Raw genomic sequence first — 13961 nt, forward strand, 5'->3', positions numbered from 1 at the left:
ACGATCCTCAAGAAGATTTAGGTCGTTCTTGGACTTCGGCTCGGGCCCTCTTAACCCCCTCAGACTCAACCACTTCGGAGCGCCTCTTCAGAACAGACCTCTGGAATGAAGTGGGAGCATCACCTTCTCCACCAGCACTCCCACCAAAGAAGAACACCACCAAAGACTTCCAAAGACACCCGCGATCTCCGGAGGAGCGGTTAGATGCAGAGCGATCTGCATCACCAGAGAAGAAGCGGTTGGATGCAGAACGTCCTACATCCACCAACTCAGAACGTTGGGACACCAACCGATTTGCATCACCCAACTCAGAGCGTTGGGATGTCAAATGATTTGCGTCACCCAGCTAAGAGCGTCTGGATTGCGTCACCCCTCTAGCCGTTGTCGCCACCCCAAAACGGTTTTCAGCAGCTCCTCCAGCCGTCCTAGCCGCTCCAGAATGGCTATCACCAGCCCCTCCAACCCTTTTCCCTCCAGAAATAGGTGCTTTCTTTTGGCTCTCCCTCTGCATGACAAAATCCGAGCTAGAATCAGAAAGATCAACCACTACCTTGCGAGCCCTCGCCTTTTGCTCCAGCCTCTTACGGTTGATTTTCTTCCCTCCACGCTTCTTAAAGTAATGAGCAACCTCCCCAAGCAAAGCTCGTTTCTCCTCCAAGCTCAAACAAGCAAACATTTCTATAACACAGTTATGGGTTCGATCACGAATAAAAACCTCTGCAAAAACAAGAACAATTAAGTCAGAGCGTCCAAATCATAATATACCACACACACATTACGACCTAAAACCAACAACCTACCAGCAAACTGTACAACACGATTGGCCAACTCCAAACGAGGAGGACGATATTTACCCACAGCCAAAAACGGTCTACGACTCCATTCCTCCTTACTCACCCCCACTAAAAGGGGAGATTTCCCCTTTCCAACCTGAAAACTGAAATTTATTGCACCCGACCTCCTCACGACAAAGTGCTCCAACACATCTTTATAACCAACGTAATAACCCCTTTCATTCAACAGATCCAACACATTGAAGATCATCCAGCTGTTCCCTACGAACTGACAAGGGGTTTTTCCTAAAAAATTAAGCACCTCAACAGTAAGACGGGATTGAGGCAACCTCATCCCAGCATTCAACTGACCATAACAAAAAACTATTCCTCCACCCCAAGGAACGTAGTCATTATTAAACACATTCCTCTCCCCCCTCAGGTCGTACATGGACAGGTCGGCCTCCACCCAACCAAACTCCTCCTTCAGAGAAGCATAGCAATCCTCCGACTTAGGCCTCCTCACATCCTCAGCCTTCGTCTCCAAAAATGAAGACGACGAGGCCTCCACACCACTACCAACCCTATCATCAACCTCTTCATCACTTACCGTTCTCTCTCTCTATTCATCAACTTCAACCTCACCACTCAAACTATCACTAGTCATAGACATTTCAAAGTTCAAAGAAAGATTAAAAGATCAAATGTTTAAATTGACAAAAACACGAACCTGATGGCAAATGAAGAGAGAGTTTTCTTTCCTTCTCAGTTTCTTTCTTTTTCACTCGTTTTTCCTTTTTTCCCTTTGCTTGAAAAGTGAACAAATGAAAAGCTTTTACAAGTCAAAACCCCTCAACTTCCCAAAACCTCGAGACAATCAAAACGTTTCGTGTTCCCAAAATCTAAATCATTACTCACCCACAATCGCCATAATTTCAGGCCCACGAATCCAGCCCAAACAGTTCCCGCACATTCCCCAAAACCTAAATTCAAAACAAAACAACTATCAGACACGTACTTTCAAAACTTTACTTTTTAACCGTTCTTTCTCCATGCAACAGCTGTCCACATAACGAATAAAAAATAAAGGGGGATGTGTAAGTACCCTCCGTTCCGCACTACAGTACATGTGTCCACATAACAGGTTGTCCTCCTTCAGGTCGTCCAACACCATCAGACCGTACCCAACGACCTAACACCCAGGTCATCTGAAGCATCAATTACAGCCATTTATGGAAGGATATCAACTAGCGCAATCATGGAGCTCAGTCAACGTAATAATTAAGGAGACATTTACTTTGTAACATCAGAGTAATGGCAAATCTCCAAGATAGCACACAAAGTGGATCTACACTTCATAACAGCCTGGAGCAAATAAAGAAGGTTAGCTCAAACATCTATAAGTAGAGATAGATGAACTACGTAAGGCTTGATTCAAGTTTATCCCAATAAACTTGATACGTAGGCAACTCTTATCCCAGCAAGAGTGCAGCCATTCCCAATTCTCCAGATCATCAGGTCGTTGTCTAGTTAACACAACATCTACACACTTCATGATCAATTTTTTGGCAATGTGTGTGTGTTGTTTGTTGAGGATTGATGTGAAATGGTTGAGTTTTTTTTTATAAGAATGTTTGAGTTTAGTGTATGTAAAATGAAGAAGGAGATGAGTGTAGATATATAGATGTAGAATTTTGGCCGTTTTTTGCTTTTTTTTTTTCCGTTGGAGCATGCAACATTATGAGTGGCGCGCGACAGTACCACTGGCGCGTGGTGCTGGTCAAAAAAAAAAATTTGGAGCGACATTACCACTGTTGCTCCGCATCCGCATCCGAAATGCCAAATTTGCGAACAAGAATGTGGTTGGACAGGTGATGCGACCGAATTTGCTTCCACCTAGAGTTGGAATTCCGGAAAATTCCAAGTTTTAGAAGCAAATTTGAAGAATTTGAGAGGTGATACTACCACCTAGAGATGCTCTTAGGTTAATGGCACTAGCAAATATGCATGTGGAAATGTTTGCACTTTCCCAGTTGTTGCGTGAGTTGGGTCCGCTGGTTATCAGGAACAGATATGTTGCAGGAGATGGAACGAATGATAGAGCAGTTGAAGAAGGAACTGAATGACAGAATCTGAATCTGCAACAACAAAATCAATTGACGAAAATAAATTGACTAAGCAGCCGAACTTGCATTTGAAAATACCAATTCAGCACCAACTGGGAAAGTCGAGTTGATTTTGTCCAAAGCGATTTTGTTAAATTGTCTAACACTGAAGTCGAGTTACTTATTTTAGTCCAAAGCGAAAAAATAGACGAACTGAACAGGTAATTCAGCACCAACTGGGAATGTCTAACACCGAAGTGGACTTACTTTAATAAACAGATGAACCGAAAGTTTATCACAATTGAACTGCAACAAAAGCTTCAATCTAAAAGTGGAAAAACAGATGGAACGAACTGAAAATTCAGTATAGTTGAACCGCAACAAAAGCTTCAATATGTAGAGATTCGAAAAAGAATAGTTGAACTACAAGGAAACCTTCAATTTGGAGAGATGGGAAAGAGATGGAAGTGGAGCAGAAAAGGTTAGGTGTTTCAAGCGATGAAAACTGAGCATGAAAGTTGAGAAATAAAGAGAAATGACAAATTGGGAAGTGATAGAATGACAAAAGTATGGATAGTTAGAACCAAGAGATAGGTAACACTATTCGGCTAACAGAAAATTAGTCTAGAGGAGTTAGTTATAAATATTTAGTAGTCCTAAGACTCCTCTTAAATTTGTTTAGAATTTAATACCCCAATTGGACCAGAATATGGAACTAACCACCTGTTATCCAACTTTACCAGGAATAGACGAAAATATCCTCACTTGGAAACAAACATAACCGACTATCTACCTAGTAACATAGTGGGATACAAAACAAAAAATTGAATTTCACACAAAAAATTCACTTATAACTACTTGCCTTCACATTTTAAAATGCATATAATGAAAAGAGGGCATCTAGGGGGCATCAGAGTGTATGAGTGCGCAGGAATGAGAGCCCTTGGACAATACTTCTTTGCTGCAATACACCAGTACTTGTGCCTATATGAGTGGCCCAGATGCTATACGCTGAGTACACCCTGCGCACACTAGCTTTTCGGTAATGAAAAAACTAAAAATATTATGCCTCCAATATTTTGTAGAGGCATTTGACACTAGTCCTTAAGTCTAAACTCCAAACCACTAGACACTAAACCCAAAATCTTTATAAACTAGACCCTAAGCCTAAACCCTAAACCTTAAGACATTAAACCTTAACCCCTATAAACTAGACCCTAAGCCTAAAGCCTAAACCTTAAGACACTAAACCCTAATCTCTATATCCTAAATTTATAAACATTAAACTCTAAACCAACCCGTTTCATTTAATAGTAGTTAATCAAACCCACAAAATAAATAATCAAATGCATTTTGTATCTGCATTTTAAAATGCGTGGTGTGTATGCATTTTAAAATGTATAAGTTTATAACGTGGTACATCTGCATTTTAAAATATATAAGTTTATAACGTGGTGCATCTGCATTTTAAAATATATAAGTTTATAACATGGTGCATCTGCATTTTAAAATGTATAAGTTTATAACGTCCATATTCGGATGAAAACAGGTAGTGTCAAATTTAACTTTTGGAGCAATACACGGTACTTTTTGCTAAATTCTATTCAAACCCAAAATCTACTCTTTTTGTTATATTAGTTATCTTATCTAAAAGTAGTTATCTTATTCAATCTTTATTTTGGTAGTTATCTTATCTACAAGTAGTTATCTTGGAAGGGTGAAAAAGAGAATAATTTATATTAAAAAATAACAGGTGGCACCTGGTCTCGAGTCAAAAACTTAGATTCTAAAGATTTTCTATAAAAAAACACTTATGGCGAATAAAAACAATGTAGGGGTATTAAAACCCAAAAAAATTATGGATAGGGCTTTAGAGTTGTTTTTTTTTAAATGAGACTCTCTAGCCCAATTTCTTGATTCGGCTAACTTGCTACACGTGTAAGAAAAGTAGGGCTGGTTAGAACCGAGAGATAGCTTATTCAGTATTCGACTAACTTGCTACACGTGTAAGAAAAACAGGGTTAGTTAGAACTGAGAGACAACTTCACTGATAGGTAGTAAATGATCTGCTAAGTGACCCAACCAAACCGTGACCGGGTCACAAGTTCACCAGGTCGGGTCTGATAACACTGGTTACGATAATTGTGTCGGGATCACTAGGTATAAATTTTGTACGAGTTAAGGTAACATCTAAACAGATCGGATTTGGAGTTTTCAGAAAATATTCCAATTTTTTTCGGAATGGAAAAGTTTTGCCGAATCCGATCCAAATTGTTTTCAGAACTGAAATTATTTGCCGAAATTGGAAACTTCGGATATTCGAAAAAAATTAGAAATTGAAGATTTTCGGTTTACCTTGTGGTGTTGGCAGGCTGGCAGCCATGAAAGACAGATGAAGAAAAGAAAATTTATCTATGAAAGCTTGACAGATTGAGCCCTATTCAAATATAGAAGAAATTGATGGTGCAACAAAGAAATAGGGACTTATCCTTGTTCATGTTGTTTAAGAGAGGGTAAGAACTAAGATCATCTTTAGGAGAGCAAAAAAAAACACCAACCATCTTTAGGAGTAACATCAAATTTTCAACATTAAATGACGTGGTTTTGGATAAACTACGCCATATGACCCACGCGACTTTCTCAAACCGCGCCATTGAAGCCCATCTTAAAAGCCCAAGTCCACGCGGTTTTCCAGAAACCGTGCGATTAAAAGCCTAAGCTCATGTGGTGTTGGAAAAATCGCGTGATTTTGGCAAAATCGCGTGAGAGATTTGATACAGCACCAAAGCTGAAACCAAATATTGGTCGGTTTGGTGTTTGGTTTGGTGTTTTTTTTGTGTTTTCATCAATATGTGACTCTCCTGAAATTGGAAAAACACCAAATTATTGGTGTTTGATGCTAGGTTGGTATCACTCCTAAATATACTCTAAAAAGTAAGAACACGGACTTCTCCTGCTTTAAGCAAACATATATCTTAAAAAAAACTCCTCACGTAACAGTTCCCTTTCCATGATTCCATCAAACAGATTTATGATATTTCAACCCGATTAGTAATGAATGCCAATATATTCATTATTTAGTCGGTATGTTCTTGTTTTGTTATCTGGTTAAATAGGTGAGGAAGGAGGAAGAAAGGAATGGACACATGTTGGAGTCCGATTGAATAGGACACTTGAGTGAAGACTATATAAAGAGGAATCGTGCCAAAGAAAGGGGATCAGATTCATTTCCATACTTTTTTTCTGTTCTGTTTTCAAGGAGAGAGATTTTATAATCGCCATGAAAGTTGATTATCAAAGGTTGATTAGTAAAGAAGATAACTTCTCTTGACATCTACACATTCCCCGTCGAATTGAACTCGCTACAAATGAAAAGAACCAAATGGCGCCACTTTAAGTGGTGCAGAAAAAAAATTAATAATCTCGTTTGGCACCGGTTGAAATGGGATAGAAGCCGTAGAATTGAATGGGTCCCCATCAAACCATGGGTTTCAAAATTCAAACTATGCCAGTTGGAGCGCGTAGTATGTTCCAAAATCCAAACCATTACACACAAAAATAGTACTCTATTTTTAAAACATTGTTTTTCGCAAGTTTTAGAGATACACAGTTGTTTAGGATGTCTCTTGTTTATCGACTCCAACTGGTGTGAAAGTCAATGTTCCAACAGTAATATTGGAATTACTTAGACAATGTTTTTTTCTTTTGGTGGTTGAAACTGCTAAAATTTGTATGTAATCTACTTTGGTATGATCTTATTGGTGGAGTGGATACGTCTAATTCCGCAATAATAATGGGCAGTTACCAAAAAAAAAAGAGATACTCAGTGGTGTACCATTGGACTCAGATTTATCGGGAATTGTGGACTAAGCAGTAAACTTAACGTTTATGTTGGTGTCATACTGTCATCCCATGCAAAATTTTAATCCTTCCCAACAGGGCTAAGCTAATGTCAAATAGTTTGGTGACAAGCTCCCAAACTTGTAATTTCTACTTATTTAGGCCTTTCGCTGATCAAATGATTTTTCCAGAAAAAGAAACTGATGCTTGGATTCTAATTATTAGATCCATTGAACGATGGCTTGCAACTTGCTGCATTGGTAAATGACAATGTCAATTGGGAATAGGGCTGGAAATGGTGCGGGTTTTGACCCGAATCCGATCCGATCCAAACCTATTTCAACGGGTTTGGACCTTAATAATGAGTCCGAATAAGAAAATGGGTCGGATATGGATTATCCATTTTTAATTCGGATTCAAATATAGTTTTACTCTAAACGGTTCGGATCCTCCTAGATCCGAATCCAAAATATAAAATTTTGTTAATATATCTTCCAAATAATAATAGGTCTCTCTTGTTTGTAGACCGTGGGTGATTGAGAACTTGTGGTTCACAATTCGGGTCGGGTCGGGTCGGATCCGATTATCCCATTTACAAAAATGGTTCAGATATGGTATGCTATTTTGGATCCATTCGGGTCATGGATCCGGATCTGGTTTTGTATTGAAAAAATGGATATGGGCATGGATATAGTCTGATCCGACCCAAACCCGCTCCATTTCCAACCCTAGTTGGGAAAATAGCGAACAAAATTTGGGAGAAGAGCCATAAGCATAGCATAGCAGTACATAACCTCTTTTTCATCTTTCATGACGACCTTCATTTGTTGCAAAAAAACTGTGAAGGGGCGGAAACTGCTTAACAGTTGACTCATCGAGATACCACTATGGCACTAACACAATACCACTTAGAGCATCATCAACGCATTTCCATTTTGCGTTGTGACACCTCATCAGTTTTGACAGTTCAAAATCTCTAAAACCAAGAAAAGAACCAACCCATTTTGGGCAAAATTTGCTTTTTAATTTTGGACGGGAATAGTTGTCCCGTGCCAAATTACAAAAGCCCAACAGTCCAAAAGGCCAACGGTACAAAATCGAGCCATTTAGAATTTTTTATTAAAAAAAAACAAAAAAATTTATAGACGGCAAAAGTAGTCCCGTCCCACTCTTGGACGGGTCAAATTGTCCCGTGCGAGACATTTCTATTTTGGTTCTAGATTTGTATTTTTTATTAAAAAAAAACAAATAAATGCTGGAAGGCTAAAGTAGTCCCGTCTCACTCTTGGACGGGTCAAGTTGTCCCGTGCACACCATTTCTATATTCTTCACCAATTTGGCTCCAGTTTTGACAATTTTTAAAATCAAAACGATCATTTGACAACGCGTTGGTGACGAAAATTGCTATAAAAATTGTCAACTGTCACATTGAAAATGAAATATCACAACGCGTTGATGATGCTCTTATTACCTAGTAGAGCCTTCTAGTTTTTTCCCTAGTACCTGCCATTAACCCTTCAATGTAGGCAAGAAGAGTGTACTGAACTTCATATCTCCATCAGATCAGGTAGTATTACTAATTTACTAGACTTGTTTGAGAACAAATGTTCAACAGCACTAATCAATTTCAAACTATTTTGAAAAGCGCTGATGAGTAAGCTTTCGAGGAACAGATGGAAGTCTCTCCAACTGTAACACTCCCTAGAGTCTTCTCCACTTTAAGCTATTCTTTCCTATAACTCTTCTAACCAATGAATTACTTGCTAAGAACCCATCAGGATGGCCTGCAATGCTAACTCAACGGAATATGTTTCTAATCCTATGCAAAGAAGAGCAGCAAATCATTGGTTGTCAGATCAATGGTTTCCCATCTAGGTTATTTAGCACCATGACCTGCTCTTCTCCAGTTCACACGGAGAAATCAGGTACACAGGCTTATTGTACAAGGAGACTTCAAAGATGCAAGTATCCTGGGCAGCCTAAACCAAACAAAAACCTAATTCCGACTCTGAGAAACATTAAAATGTTAAAAAGGAACCTAAACAGAGAGAGCTAAATTAGTGATACTAGTGAAGAAGCTTGCAGTAAACTCAGCCATAATCCATTTAGGGATGAAGATCTATACAAGTCAGAATCGATGGGTTCACATGGAAGAATGAAGCTTTGGGATCCAATAAAAAACTACAGTGAAAAAGAAGCCAATTTTTTTTTTATCTATAAAAATAATAATGCAATGATAAAAACATTAACAATAAGGGGGAAAAAAAGGAAGTAAAACTTCTTTTTCTTAATGATTTCGCAGTTTCTTAAATAAAGCTTTAATAAAAAAAACTTGCAAGTTAAACTAATATTTTTTAAGTGATGATTAACGCAAAAAAATTCAACAACAGGTTCAACAGAAGAAACACAGAATTATAAACTTAAGTAACAAGTTTTTGCAATTAATGGTTCACCACTTCATCTTTAAAGGATAGAACGAGTATATTACATTTATCATCAATCTCCATTGCAAAATAACCTCTCAATGTGCCTACCGCTTGTTAAAGAATGGATGTGCAAGGGCTTCTCGAGCTGTCAGTCTCTCAGATGGTTCGTATTTGAAGAGGCATTGCAAAAGGTTTATATAATCGCTAAACGCGGGAATACGGTGAGTTTTCACTGCTGCATAATCCTGCAGAAGATTTCAAAACAGACTGGTACAGTCGGATTATAACCTCAAAACACATGAATGGTACAGTTGAACCAGAAAGCCAAGAAAACTTACATTAAGTGTAGGCATCCTCTGTACTTGTTCTACGTTCTTCCTCTGAGCAATCTCTGGCCAGTGTGCTAAAGTCCACTTGAAGCACTCAGATTTCCCGCTGAAGTATACATTAGTATTAGACACAATCTCGAAATGACAGCTAGACAAAATGGGGGGAGAATTATATAACGAAAAACCTTCGTAACATGAAATGGATAAAATTCAAGGAGATACATACTCAACAGTATTGGCAGGGATATATTTATCAATAATGTGTTCTGGTAATGGGCCTAAAAATCTCTGCATCATGGCAAGGTGCTCAAAAATATCTAAAGTCGGAAAAGGCATCACCCTCTATCAAAAGAAAAAAAACAAAGATCTTCAAAATTGCAATAGGTCAATCTAACATTCTAATTTCCAAAAGAAATGGGTAAAGAACCAAGAGCCGAAAGAGAGATATTACAAAGAGAATCTCGAACAAGATACAACCAACACTCCATATATCACACGGAAAACTCCATTCAAGACCTGCTAGAAGTAATACATACCGTCAGTAACACAAATAGTCTTATACATTTGACTTGTGTGGAAACCAAATAACTTCAGATATCATTACATACCGAGCAAAACCTCGGGTGCACTATAAGGAGGTGTACCAGGAAAATAATGAAACGGCCCACTGGAATCGTCAACTACGGAGCATCCAAAATCTATCAGTTTGATTACCTTCGATTCCCAGAAATACTTTAAGCCAACTGGACCCTTCGATGACTGGGGAAATTATTTTAACGTTTATAATGAGTAAACAAAAAATTAATCAACTTCAGTAAAAAGCACACAAAACAAAAGAGCTAAAAACCAGCAATAATTGAACAAAAGAGAGTAATAAATACTCATACAGAACATACATTGTCCAATAGCATTTCCACACAATCTGGTGACGTAAAAAGAACATTTTCAGGCTTCAGATCAGTATGTACAACCAGATTATCATGAAGAACTGAAAATGTCGAAAGAAATCATATCAGGATACCACCATAACTAAATCAAATTATATCAGCCATATATTTTGTGATACTTGGACCCTATGACATATCAGGTCCAAAGTAATGGGAGAACAGCCACAAAAATATGTTATAAACAATTGTTGAAAAATAAAGACCCTATATATATAAAAAAATATATATGCTGTGTGCTAGTTCAGTTTCGCTTAAAAATGAATCTCTAACACGGAAGATGTAATGAACTGCTACGCACATGCAACACACTCCAACAGTTGTCTGCCAAGGTTCTGTACTGTTACACCATCGAAAAGTGGTATACCGAAGCTTTTGTATATAAAACAATCTAATGTTGGTCCAAGCTTCTCAAACACCTGTTGGCATCACTCAAATCCACTTGAATGTATTAATCACAAAGGATATAGATATGAGGTTAGGGCAAATAAATCACAGAACAAAACAAACACTTACAATGCAAAGATGGTTATAGTGGTCAAAATAGTTCTGCATTTGTACATAACTGTAAAAGGGTAATAAACTTAAACAATATATGGGATTGTGAAGAAAACAGTTATCAAAAGAGAATAAAAGGATACTCATGAAATTATAACATGATGGAACTTACTATGCTCCAGCTCCATCCAGCTTTGCCATATATTTAAGAATCAGACATTCACGCCTTCCGGATTCGGTTTGTACATCAGTAAAAACTTTTATGGCAACAAACTGTAACTTCTCCTCATCCCAACATTCTACAACACTCGATGAAACACCTGGAAAAATAAAAGTGTTTCGCCTAAATTATTTGTTTAGACATAGCAGGAATGAACACACACACACACACACACAAGAAGGGGAAAAAACAATGAGAAAAGTAGGATATGTACTAGGATAAGTATAAAAAATAAGAGAAGTAACTTGCCTTCACCAAGTAGTCTGTAAATCCTATCTGCAAGAGGACAGAAAAAACCATAAACAAAAGGCTGTAAATGAATAAATTTCTTTCGAAACTCACTTAAGGAATGTAACCAAAAGAGGAATTTGATTCCGAACAAGAGAACAACAATCTACAATTCAACAGTAACATATCCTATACCAACAACAATAACAATATCGACAGCATGAACAACGATTAACATTGGAAGGGAAGAGTACAAACTATATTCAAGGACTTGGGATAGTAAACAGCATAAACTAGCAACAAAACACACCTAATATTTCAATTCTTTTAAGCCGAAAAACGAAGAGAAAGTCAAGACTAATACTCCTGTTATGTAATATCAACATTGACAGAACATGGTTTGACAAATGAAATAGAAAAACGAAGGAATTTTAAGAGATCATAAATACGGGTGTAATAAGATGAAATACTGCAAATTAATGTACTGCAAGCACAAAGAATAGATGATACAGAGAGTTAATCCATACAACTAAAACGAAGGTACAAAAAGTTTAAATTATTCAAAGACAAAGCAATGTACTAAATCTCATTATTAAGTAGTGATCAAAGTGGTAATTACAGCGAGAATGTAAAAGCTCCCCAATGCGTAACAAGGGGGGTTTTGCTTCCTCTTGCCAGAGCTGTTCAATAACCTAGTGACAGAAGAAAGGATGGATTATCAGACAATAATAATCTTGTTAGCATAATACAAAGACTACTTTAAAGCCAATATTCCACACAACAATTAATTTTTCTCATCTAAAATACAACTAACTAGTGACCACGTACAATCCAAGTTCTACCAATCCTACAACCCGTGCGAACAAAGAGACCAGTGCCTCTGAGGATCACATACGCAGTGAGCCTCAAGGCTTTGATGTGTTTTTTTGAACACTGAAACTGGTTGCTACAGAAATAAGTAACAAAGTGGAGAAAGGTCATTATCAAGAGCAAACTTGTTCGCCCGCTAAAAATGTATAGTTGGCTACTAATAAAGGCTCTGTTTGCACAACCAATGCAGCTGTACTCAAAGTGTATTCCACATGCAAATTATACAATCTATTTTAAGAGGGGTATTAGACTTGTGGTTGTACAAAATTGCTAAGTCTGAAACTTTTGCTACTTATTCGAGAGACTGTCACCATACAATCAACAAAATTTATTTTCATAACTAGATGCCCAAATCAAATGTCCCCGAGTAAACGTGCCCCTCGCCTCTCAATCTCTCATAAATATTTGACCTATTTCCTTCTTAGTGGTGGCTGATGGATAAACTGTACTTATTATTATTATGTCAAAAGTCTCTCTTTTACTGGGAAAAAAAACGAAATAAGATAACCTGCTTAATAAATACTTTTAATAGAAAGTAATTAATGCAAAGTCACACGAATCATAGACACAATGAAGTACCCAGCTAAAAAGTTACCCTAATTCAAAAAATTACCTCGGTTGAGGCATCTGACGAAATTAACGCGCTGGGCTGAGGAGGACGCGGAATCACTGCAGAATCCATCGCTCCACTGTTTTTTTTTTTTTCTCCTATCAAGTACCCTAACACAGACTTATGAACAGAGAAACATGTACCATATATATATAGTTTTGGGTGCCCAACACTCAACCGACTAATTATCGACACCTAATGGCCGAACTTAGCCCACAAGTTCATAACTATCATTGCATGGGCCTCGGCCCGCAATGTACAGCCCTCGTTGGTAAGTTGTAGCAGACAAATCAGACTTGCTCCACAAGTCCATTTTAGTCATGGCTCACGACCATTTCCATTTTTTTTTTTGGAGTTCACGTTGGAATTCGGAACTTCAGTAGTTTTTATCTAAGATAAGGTTTTTAAATGGCCGGGAACTTTCAGATTTTTTGTTGGGGAAAAAGGCTTCGTTTTGAGAAATCACAATCTAAAATGTACCCAACAATAGGGATAGCAAACATAGACAAAAGAGACACTGCTAATAAGTAATAACTGAAAACAAAGACCTAATTGTGTATAAGTACCATTTTTTTTTTATCACCATTAAATATAATATATATATATATTTTTTGATTGGTAAGCCTGTTTTTAAATGAGATCAGTAACTCTTTGATGCTGGCGGGGTTCGAGCCCTAGACCTCTGGTATCATCACCCAAAGATTTTACCGACTTTGCTTGTCGACACCTGTATTAAATATAATATCATTGCATAAAGGGTCTATAAAGTCCAAAAACATAGATGAACCACTTTCAACTGCAATCAAACTTTCAAAACTGAATATTACTAAAAGTATTTACATGTTCAACTAAATGGAACAATTTCCAATTAATCAGGATCATTGAAAGTACTTTCATAAACGTTTTTATTGTCACCTTCAAAGAGGACATGATGTAAGTTCAGTTGTTTAGCAAGTAACACCACCACTTCAAAAAACTCCTACCCACAAACCCATTAACAATGTAACTATGATGGTATGCATCAATGAAGAAATAATGAGCAGTGAATTTTTTGTTTATGTTTTTTTAAAGAAAAAAGTGGAAAAACGTATATTTGAGTTTTGAGAATAACAGGTCTT

General features: G+C 37.4%; 2 protein-coding genes across 5 annotated transcripts; both read right to left on the reverse strand.

Annotated features, from left to right (window-relative positions):
* Positions 1-196: 196 nt before the first annotated feature.
* Positions 197-3419, reverse strand: LOC147483556 (uncharacterized). Of its 2 annotated transcripts, none has more exons than XM_086577653.1 (4): positions 3146-3419; positions 1692-2911; positions 1504-1581; positions 197-717 (listed from the first exon to the last, which is right to left on the reverse strand). In XM_086577653.1, exons 2-4 carry the CDS (start codon positions 1744-1746, stop codon positions 347-349), a joined length of 504 nt encoding a protein of 167 aa, XP_086433779.1. In that variant the 5' UTR covers positions 1747-2911; positions 3146-3419; the 3' UTR covers positions 197-346. The 2 variants fall into 2 exon arrangements, with proteins under 2 accessions (XP_086433779.1, XP_086433778.1); XM_086577652.1 differs by having other exon boundaries at positions 1692-1756; positions 1879-3419.
* Positions 3420-9050: 5631 nt separating this feature from the next.
* On the reverse strand, positions 9051-12978 carry LOC147483557 (serine/threonine-protein kinase AFC2-like). 3 transcript variants are annotated; one of them, XM_086578387.1, is made up of 12 exons: positions 12847-12978; positions 11983-12055; positions 11385-11411; positions 11088-11235; positions 10934-10982; positions 10719-10836; positions 10370-10461; positions 10118-10232; positions 9925-9992; positions 9700-9815; positions 9483-9579; positions 9051-9389 (listed from the first exon to the last, which is right to left on the reverse strand). In XM_086578387.1, exons 1-12 carry the CDS (start codon positions 12913-12915, stop codon positions 9249-9251), a joined length of 1113 nt encoding a protein of 370 aa, XP_086434513.1. In that variant the 5' UTR covers positions 12916-12978; the 3' UTR covers positions 9051-9248. The 3 variants fall into 3 exon arrangements, with proteins under 3 accessions (XP_086434513.1, XP_086434512.1, XP_086434514.1); XM_086578386.1 differs by having other exon boundaries at positions 9925-9989; positions 10082-10232; XM_086578388.1 differs by having other exon boundaries at positions 9051-9411; positions 9925-9989; positions 10082-10232.
* Between the last annotated feature and the right edge of the window lie 983 nt (positions 12979-13961).

The sequence above is a fragment of the Coptis chinensis genome, chromosome 8 (genome assembly GCF_015680905.1).
Source record: "Coptis chinensis isolate HL-2020 chromosome 8, ASM1568090v1, whole genome shotgun sequence".
NCBI lineage: Eukaryota > Viridiplantae > Streptophyta > Magnoliopsida > Ranunculales > Ranunculaceae > Coptis > Coptis chinensis.

Excerpts from the sequence above, each read along its gene's own strand:
- LOC147483556 (XM_086577653.1), bottom strand. The coding sequence starts at position 1,746 with ATGTGCGGGAACTGTTTGGGCTGGATTCGTGGGCCTGAAATTATGGCG. Across the intron at positions 1,582-1,691 it reads TGAAATTATGGCGATTGTGG|CAAAGGGAAAAAAGGAAAAA; the intron begins GTGAGTAATGAT and ends TCACTTTTCAAG. Across the intron at positions 718-1,503 it reads CTCTCTTCATTTGCCATCAG|AGGTTTTTATTCGTGATCGA; the intron begins GTTCGTGTTTTT and ends TTGTTTTTGCAG.
- LOC147483557 (XM_086578386.1), bottom strand. The coding sequence starts at position 12,915 with ATGGATTCTGCAGTGATTCCGCGTCCTCCTCAGCCCAGCGCGTTAATT. Across the intron at positions 12,056-12,846 it reads CGTCAGATGCCTCAACCGAG|GTTATTGAACAGCTCTGGCA; the intron begins GTAATTTTTTGA and ends TTCTGTCACTAG. Across the intron at positions 9,816-9,924 it reads TCTTGTTCGAGATTCTCTTT|AGGGTGATGCCTTTTCCGAC; the intron begins GTAATATCTCTC and ends TTCTTTTGATAG.